Below are 9,890 nucleotides of genomic sequence, written 5' to 3'. Positions count from 1 at the left end.
ATCACAAACAAATCTACACTTCTTTGTATAACAACCTGTAGGTATAACAACGGTTTTCTTCGTACTTATTAAATAGTTCTAACGTCGATGAAATTCATTAAAAAGACAATTAACTTCTCGTATAAAAGTACGAGTAGTATTAGAATACGATATTGAATAGATATTTTTATAATATAATCTCAATGAATTCTTTTTTTGTGTGTAACGTTAATAAGTGGAATCCCCTTCAAAACTTTAGATTAAACAATGTGTTTTGTCAAAAAGTATTCCCAGAATAGCACACAAATATAGTATATATTCGAGATTTGGATTAAAATTAATCATAACAAGTGAAACGTTCATTACAATCATTAATCATGATGTGCAAGTTAGTCGTAAGTACTTTTATTATCTATTAGGTGTCATTCAAATGGAAACTGTGAAGGTGTTTTTATCTTTGTTTATTTAATAACGATAATATTTTATTAATTATTGTATAAATCACATCCTGGTGTAGGTTTTTACCATTTACAGTTCAACAAAATATTCTACAGAAAGAATAGATCATCCACAAGAGTAATAACAAGGTAGAGGTATTTTAATAGAGATTCCTAATGAATTTGTTTTGATTTGTGCATTTAAGTTCACTTGCTGTTTTGATTGCTTTTATCCGAAAATCTGGAGCTGGAGTGGGTTTTGGGCAAAATGGAAAGTCTTCTTCTTCTTCTTCCTTCTTGTATGTTACATGCTCTTCTTATGTGTTCGCTTCTCTTTCTATCCAACAGACTTTTCCCTGATATTCGTGGAAGTATTTTCATCTCTTATTTCTAGTAGTCGTCTCGTTTTAGATGTGTCAGCTCTTGTCTCCGCCATGTATGTTAATATAGGTCTAATTGTTGCTTTATAGATTCTTGATTTTGTATCTTGTCTTAGGTGTTTTTTATTCCAGATTGTGTCATTAAGAGATCCCGCCGCTTTACTTCCTGCTTTATTATTTCCTCATCAATTTCGATTTTATATCGTAGTGGGTATTTAGATGTTGTCGTACATTTGGTTTTTTCTGCTGATATTATCATAGTGTATTTCTTGGCTGTTGTATTGAAGATGTGTGTTAATCTTTGGAGCTCGTCTTCTGTCTCAGCGATTAATGCAGCGTCGTCTGCATAACATAATATTTGGATTTCTTTGTTCCTCATTTTGTAACCATGACCTTTATTATTTTATTATTTATTAGTACTGCTTTTATTATTTCGTCCATTATTATATTAAAGAGAAGTGGGCTTAACGAGCCACCCTGTCTGACTCCGCTTTGTACTGGTATACACTGTGTTAGTTTCTCATTTATCTTTGCCTGTATTCGATTATGGAAGTAGATGTTTTCGATGGTTTGTATATTGATTGATATGTTTCTTTTATACAGTAGGTGTAAGATGTCTTCGACTTCGACAAGTTCGACCAAGACTGGTTTATTGTACTCGATTGTCTTTTCTGTGATTTGTCTTAGCACCAATACGGCGTCTTCGCAGCATCTTCCGGATCTGAATCTTTGTTGTTCATCTGATAAAGTTGTTAGTTTATTGATTTTGTTGGTTAGGACTTTTGTGGTAAGTTTAAATGCGGTGTTCTGTAGATTTATAGCTCTATAATTGTTGGGGTCTTCTTTATCTCCTTTCTTGAACATTGGTATCATTAGGTTGTTTCTCCATGCGTCTGGTATCTTGCAGTGCAATATTAGTTTTTGTATAAGTTTTGTCATATCTAGGTTTATACTTTCTCCTCCGTGTTTTAAATGCTCGTTGATTATTCCTTCTGGTTCTAGTGACTTTCTATTGTTGAGTGAATTTATGGCTATTTCTACTTCCTGAAAACTGATTCTTTTCTGTTTCATGTCTTAATTCAGGTACGTGATTGTGTTATCATTTTCCTCTCCTTTAAACAGTTGCGTCGGGTATCTTTCCCATTCGTTTGCTGGTATATTATTGTATTCCTTCAATTCTGCCATTTCTTTCAGTTGGTTTCTTATGAATTTCCATATTTGTTTTTGTGTACAGTAGAAGTCGCTTTCCATCATTTTTCTAAACTGTTCCCAGACTCCCAGAGAGAGACACTCGTGCGGCGAGCCATCCATGGAATTCGAATTAGTCATCTCACATAAATAAAATGTGGAAATTTTCTTGTTTGTGCTTGCAGTAATGTGACGATCACGCCAGACCCCGTTTAGTTGAGTCATTGCTGTTCTTGCAAGCTTTATGCGTCTTCGAATTTCGGGTTCACAACTGCCTGTGTTGTTAACCAGAGCTTCAATATATTGTAGACTAAATTTTGTTGGCGGTCAATAACCATGATTCTAGTTTTGTTATAGTTAACCATGTGTCCAAACTTAAAACTTTCTGCCTCTTGTTTTTTTAGTAAGTTAGTGAATTCTTTTGGAAAAGAGACTATACACTAAATCTTGACAGCGATTAAATTTATTCCTCATTTCCAGCTATCCAAAACCTTGCGCATTATGAATTATGTATATATATTCAGGGATTCTACAGTATTCACTGCCTTCCCTCGCTCAACCGTTTCCGTCTCTCTCTGTTGTCCCATTCTCCATCGTTTAGGCCTCTCTTATGGCGTCGTCTATTTCATTCCTCCAGGATTTTCGGGGTCGTCCTCTTTTCCTCCTTGCTATGGGGCTCCATTCGGTTATTCTCTTTATATGAATTATGTATAGATGTTAAATAATAAAAGAGATAAAACGCATCCTTGGTGTACTCCCTTCTCCAATTGCATTCATCAGATAAATATCCGTTCATTCGAATGTATGCCAGGTTATTTTGATATAGTCGGCTAATAAGGTGAGTCAAGTGTTTAGGTAAACCCACTGTCGGTAGTATATTTCATAGTTTACCCCATCTAACATTATAATATGTCCTGGTATAATCGACAAAATATATAAATATCGGAACCCAATATTCGCTGGCTTTCCCTGTGATATTTCTTACATTAAGGATTTGTTCTCTCGTGCCTTTGCTCCTTTGTTTTATATTTGGTCCTATATCATGATGTATGATTGGTCCTATACCGTGTTTTACTTACATATGTTACTATTCGTCTAATTAGTCTAGTAACTGTTTTCTTTCTATATTTTTATTTTTGTCTTCCTTGATACTTCTTTAGATTTCATTAACATTCTTTAATTTCCATATTTTTTGTATCCTTTTGCTACTATCGATCGCTTTAACTTCCTATTCTTTGTAGTCTTCGTCCTGTATTCTCTTAGCCCTGGATACGGAATATCTTTTAACATTTGGAAACTCTAGGTAACTCTTCCTTCCATTTGAAACCTAAAGTTTCCTCCTATCTTGTTACCTGTTTCCCCCATTATCATATATTTTGTCTCCTCTTGATTTATTATAACCCAGAATGTTTTCTCTTCTTTTATTACACGCTATACATTGATGATCATTTAAATGTTATTTCCTGGGGTTTTATCTTGTTTTTCTGATTATTGTCTTTAGTACCAAGTTGAACAGCACAGTTGATAATGGCTCACCCTGACGAAGTCCTACTTTTGTTTCAGAACAATAATTAATTAGGGATTTGAATATTTCACTCAAAATATTTTTGTGTGCCACAATTTGTTTTTTGTCAATAGAATTTTATAATTTCTTTATTTATACTTCCACAATCTTTGTACGAGTACATTTATTTTGTTTTAGTTGGCCACTTTGGCTGTATACCTATGCTTAGAAGCAGCATATGGACAGCATTCTTATGGATTGAATCCTGGTCAGCAACGCCACGCAACTGGCTTCAACCCTAATCAAAATAGTCCCCACGCTACTGGTTTCAATCCAAATATCGGCCGTGGACGCCACTACAGAGACTTAAGCAGTGCTGATACAGGCAGAAATCATCCCAAAGTTCTCGGATCTCAGTAAGTAATTCATAGTATAGTTTGAATGTTTAAATTATTCCTTTAAGCAGAAGTTTGAAAAAATATAGTATTAAAGGAGCAAAAAAGTTACTTGTTGATGGTATGTACAACTGGTTGACAACCGGTTTCGACCACCAACCAAGGGTCGAAACTTAGAGTCGTCGCTTACTAAATAAATAGATTGTAAGTCTGTCATTTATTTCTACTACCCAGTTTAAAATGAACTCACATGAGCAACCAATTCATTATTTGAATAAAATACTAGTTCAGGAAATGGATGTCAAAAGGTGATAGAAAATTTAGTTTGACAGTTTATTAAAATGAAAAATTTGGCAGAAAAACAGGCAAAATGTGGACAACTTTAGGAGAGACAGGGATAAGTTGGCTAAGAGATTTATTTAATAGAATTATGGAAGATGGACAAATGCCGGACGAATGGAGAAGCAGTATTTTAGTACATTTTTACAAAAACAAGGAAAATATACAACAATTTATAAACTACCTAGCCATAGAACTACTTAATCACACCTTGTAAATATGAGAAAGAGTAGATATGTAGAAAGAGTTGATAGACGGATAGGTAAAGAAACCGAAATATTCGATAATCAGTTTGGTTTTATGTAATGCAGAGTATATTTATCTATTCCTTTACAAAATCCATTATAGTTTACTCAAAATTGTACTGAATTGAATTTATTTTTGTGGAATTGACATATTTTTTTGGTTTCAGTGCTGACTCAAACGGACCTGCTCGTCACGGATTTGAACGCGGTCCAGGTCCAGTAATTCCTCCTCATCACCAATAGATTCAAGAAACAATAAATGCCGATGAACCTTTTATATACTCTATACTGTAATATACATTTTTAAAGTTGAATATAGCTTTATTTGAGAGTGAGTAGATGTGAAACGGATCATTTCATAGGCTTCTCGAAATGTTTTAAAACCGTTTGCACACAAAGAGTAGTAGAAATGATACGTTATTTCTTTAAACTTCGAGTCACAATAAGTCAATCATTTTCAATGAAACACCCTGTATTTTATCATTTTAAAGAAAAAGGAAGTCAATTATCTTTCAAATAGTATTAGGGTTCCCTATACCTAAGTTAATACTTTTGGTGATATAATAATTGTGCTTTAATATCAACTGTAAATTATTTATTGTTTTATTTTAGTAGGCTTGGTATTAAAATGTCATAATTGTCGTAATTTCTGGTTACTGGCACTTTCACAAAGTGATATAAACGGCTCGTTTAGAATTAAACCAAATTTAATTTGACAAATTTGTTTACCAAATTATGTTAGAATATTTAGGAAGTCGAAAGCAAGAGGGGTCTAAAAAACGAGTCGTAAAATTAAAGTGATACTTTATTGAATTATTTCTTTTCACCTAAACTTTTATCCGGAAAAGGCCTCAATTAGAAATCAAAACAAAGTTTACTGCTTTACGTCTACAAAAATTTTATTTGACTGGGCTAAAAAATGTATAGTTTCTAAGCATCTAGTTGTAACGCAATGTTAGTTGCATATTCTAAACACAATTATTAAAAAAAAACATTATTGCATATTTTGAGGAAAGAAATTATTTGTTCATAAACAATACTTTTTAATACAATCTAATAGGTACGTTTAACTTATCATATTAAAAGAATTTTTTAAATGTTAAATTTACAAAAAATTGTGATAGATGACAATAGACACTTGACAACTATTGACATCGACATTTAAAGTTAAAATTTACTGTCCGTTTAAAGAGCAAAGTGTGAATAATAATAATCGTCAATTTGTTGAAGTGTGCAATTATTTTTAAGGTGATTCTAGACACCCAATCATATTGAATCATTATCGAATGTTAGTGGAATACGTAAACTCCACTTTCAGCTCACAACAATGCCAGTGACATGTCAGAAATAACTTAAAACGTCAAATCAACAATTAAACATGAAATTTTAATAAAAAAATCTATAAATTTACTTGCTCGTTAAACTGCAGTCTAATTTAATTAACAAATTAGAATTTTGAATAAATATAATCTTCTCTTTATTAAGGTAACTACTTAAGTTAGTTTAAAATTGTAATTTATTTTTTTAAAATGATTATTAAGGAATTCATTCAGTACAGTATTATAACAATATATACATAGTTATCATCATCCGTATACCCTTTATTTGCATAAACAATAACGCTGACATAATTCATAACCTAAATTTGTAAATTCTTTTGTCACTTGTATGACACATTAAAAATTTAGTTTTTATTCAATTAAACTTTGTACTTTTAAATTATGGTGAATATAACTTAACAATTAAAGTTATAATTTTATACATCAAGGTGCTAGACAATTGTTTTTTAACAGTTCCAAGGTGTAAACTGCAATAAAACATTTTACATCAATTTTTTGTAGGGAAATGGTTTATTCCTGTAGTCATGTGGCTGTAGCGGAGAACATTCCAATTTCTACTTTGTTAAATTCTAGAGAGGTAAGGTATTATTAAGAGGTAATGTATCTATGTAATGTATAAAATGTTTTATTTGTTATTTCGCAGTGGATAAAGCAGTAGTTATATGTACATACTGCTTGTGTAAACATATTTCTGTATTAAGTGTGCTTAGTTTTTGCTGTAATAAAATTCAAGAACAAGAAAATACTGTATACATCATACTATAATAAACATCATTTTCTCATTTCGGAACATCAGATAGAGATGTAAACCATGCACATTTCAAATTGAATGAATAGTGAGGCCTCAAGCAATAGGTGAAACATGCTGTAGTCCTAGTACTTATATTTAATTTAATTTTGTTAGCAACATGCCATTCTCAAGTGTTTTATTTTTCTGTTTGTACTACCATTAATAGATGTTGTTTCACTTATCTAATGGGATGGTAAAGTTAGTCGTTTTGAATTTCAAAATTGTTATTGAATAAAGGCCTGATCTCTAGTAGATAGTGCATATGAAGAGCTCTTTTTGTGTTAAAGTGATCATGTCTGTATGTTGTTTTTGAAAAAATCCTAGTTATTCAGTATTCAATTTGATGTAATCCCCACAAATTATTTGTAAAAATCACTTTGTAAACATTCACCAAAGAGGAGGTATATTTTTACAGCACTTTGCACATATCTTTACAAGTGCTTAGAATAAAACCTAACATTTGAGAGGTTTTCCCTTCAAAAACTCTTTCTAAATGCAAGATGACATAAGATCTTAAATTAAACTTTAATCTATCGTTCTCAATGGAGTGTTACATTGGTCCTATTAATATTTAAGTTTAGAGAATCATATTAAATAGCATTTGTTGGAATTTAAAAGTCATTCTTAGATTCATATTTACCTATTTATCATTGCTATCCATCCATCTATATCTAGCATATTTCCAAATCATCTAATAATTTTTTCATCAATGCCCAACAAAGTAAATTTGGATAATAACATACCACAGTTGATCTTGTCAAAGGCAATTTTAAAAATAGTCTTAAGAGAGTGCACATGATGACTATTGTAATAAATTCCTAACAACATAGCCTCACAAATTAACAGTATCAAATATAACTGATAATAATAACTAATGTTTGATCTCAGCTAATGTTTGATCATATACTAACTAGAGGCAGCCTTTAAATCACTTTTTATGCTCTGATCACAAGACATGTACCAACATAAAGAATGAATAACACTACATGCTATATATCTCGAACTTTGTATCTTGCAGTTCAGCTTTTATAAAGAAAAGCAAATGGGTGTAAGACAGTTCAGTCAGAGCAGGGTGCGAGAGGGATACCATAGGTTTATTTGCACTTTCTCTTGCGATACTAGTTGCGTGCTCAGAGCATTAAGGCTACCCCTAGTTAGTATATGATAAGTTATTTTTATTAATTTTCTACTATTTTCCTCTGGTCTTAGTTATTAGCAATACCAAAACTAAGTATTGCTACCACTTCAATATTAATTTTTGTGTATTTAACCACTGTTAATGTCTGCACTCTCAACAACAATTAATAAAGATATTATAAAAGTGAATTTAATTTTCGGTAATAAACAAAAACTTTAATTACATGTTAATCACAACATTCTTGTTTATCATTTTTTTAGATAATATGTGCCGATTGTGACTGCCGTGGTCCTCATTTGTGGATATGTCTGCACAAGAATTGTTTGAGGATAGGTTGTGCAGAAAAATCAAATGATCATAGTACCATACATAATGCAGTAAGTGTAAATTTGATATTTTAAATATTTATATTAAATTTAAATTTTAACTATTGGTAAATCCTCTAACTAAAAGTTGTTACTAGACAATTTTAGAGAGAGGTGGATTGAACTGAAGGCTAAACGAAGTAAGACACAGAATGATCAAATAAAATGAAAATAATTGCATTTTTTTAATATAATTCCATCTTTACACTACTTGCAAGGAACTCATTATCTTTTCCTTGTACATACTTTTCAATTATTTGATCATTTAAGACTGGATTGTGCTTAAACGCAGAATGATCGTTTTCATAATTCTAAGAGTTAAATTTAATGGTTTAAGTTTTATTTCATTTTGTAAATAAGCATGAAACAGTGTCCACCAATTGACAAAAAACTGTTTTGAAAATGATTTCTGGGGGTTTGAGCGTGCAACATCAAAAACATGTAATTTTAATTACGACCATTGTGATTTATTAACAAAAATTATAAGATATTTAAGGTAAAACATGCCAGAATAAAGTAGTTTCAGAATAAATGCTAAGATATTTGAGTTGATATAGTTATTTACTAAGAAAAATTCATTAATTAAAAGTTTAATTTAAAACCTGTTTGTTGTTATATTTCTTCTGTGTAAGACTGTAATGATAATTCCAACTTTCGAAAGAATTCTTGAAATTATATATTAATCTAATCACTTAATAAAACATTTTTATCATTGTGATAATCTTACAGCATTTATACTGAAAAGTAAGTGGCTTTGGATAAGATAACTCATATTTTGATGCACTGATATCAAATTATGTCGAGGAAAGTTAAGAAAGTACTGAGATAATGATTAGTTTAGTTCAGAATTAGTACAAAATTGTTTCTTCATTAGGTATTTATTTATTTGTTTATGTTTTATTAATTTTAAGGATTTTTTTATCAATTTGAACAAGTTGTATAGTAAAACATGTTATAGATTTGGAAAAAAATATTTGGTTATAACGATTTGTCCTCGTTCGTTACCGTGATTACTTCTACTGGTAAATGATTGTGCTTGTAATGTAGTAATACATGAGAAGTCTCCAAGAGTCAATCAGAATTGCAATGATCATTCTCATACTCATCGCGTCAAGGTATAGATTTTGTACAGCTTTTATTATTGTGTGTTTAGTGCCCTGTTTTTGCATTGCTGGTCGTAGTTGCGAGAGTGGTAGACTATCATATCCATTTGGAGGTTTAAGAAAGTTAGGTGGACGGGTCTGATCTTTTCAGATTTTTTTTTAAATAATCTGTCTTAAAGCAAATATATTAACAATGCAAGGACGCACTAATCTAAAACAATTTTGCTCTTTACTTTCTCTCATATTACCTTCTATTCGAGTTTTAATAATGCTTCCATATAGTAGTCCAATCATCATTATCACGTAGCGCTACAACCCTGGCTGGGTCTTGGCTGATTGTACAACTTTTTTCCAATTTGTTCGGTCTTCCATCAACCTAGTAGTCCAATCGAGCACAAAATACTGATAATGTCTACACTCTGACCTACTGCCTTTTTTGTATATCGATGAACTAAATGCTTTCTTCCATTTATTTGGGAAAATTTCTCCTTTTAGATCTCGCGTAAATATAGTTGCTGGTATTTCAAATACTTGTCCAGAAGCTGCCTTAATTAGATGTATCGGAGTGTTAACAGCTCTAGGCGCCTTTCTGTTTTCATTTGTTGAGTAGCCTTTTTAACTTCTGCAGGGGATATGTCTTCATTTTCTGTGAAACCGTCAATTAAAATTGGAGGGTTGTTGTGTCAA

General features: G+C 31.4%; 2 protein-coding genes across 4 annotated transcripts in view; both read left to right on the top strand.

Annotated features, from left to right (window-relative positions):
* Positions 1–213: 213 nt before the first annotated feature.
* On the top strand, positions 214–4,781 carry LOC140440527 (uncharacterized). The gene is made up of 3 exons (XM_072530907.1): positions 214–374; positions 3,687–3,904; positions 4,635–4,781. Exons 1-3 carry the CDS (start codon positions 357–359, stop codon positions 4,708–4,710), a joined length of 312 nt encoding a protein of 103 aa, XP_072387008.1. The 5' UTR covers positions 214–356; the 3' UTR covers positions 4,711–4,781.
* Positions 4,782–5,640: 859 nt separating this feature from the next.
* Positions 5,641–9,890, top strand: part of Usp20-33 (Ubiquitin specific protease 20/33) — a 39,142-nt gene continuing 34,892 nt past the window's right edge. Inside the window, exons 1-3 of one of the 3 annotated variants that reach the window (XM_072531542.1) lie at positions 5,641–5,952; positions 6,309–6,384; positions 7,996–8,112. In XM_072531542.1, the coding sequence (XP_072387643.1) occupies positions 6,313–6,384; positions 7,996–8,112 (189 nt within the window). In that variant the 5' untranslated portion in view covers positions 5,641–5,952; positions 6,309–6,312. Of the gene's footprint in view, positions 5,953–6,186; positions 6,236–6,308; positions 6,385–7,995; positions 8,113–8,856; positions 8,975–9,890 lie in introns of those variants that run through there. The other 2 variants (XM_072531543.1, XM_072531544.1) reach the window with 2 other exon arrangements.

Source organism: Diabrotica undecimpunctata, chromosome 5 (genome assembly GCF_040954645.1).
Source record: "Diabrotica undecimpunctata isolate CICGRU chromosome 5, icDiaUnde3, whole genome shotgun sequence".
Lineage (NCBI taxonomy): Eukaryota > Metazoa > Arthropoda > Insecta > Coleoptera > Chrysomelidae > Diabrotica > Diabrotica undecimpunctata.
This window is presented reverse-complemented; position numbering and strand designations above follow the sequence as displayed.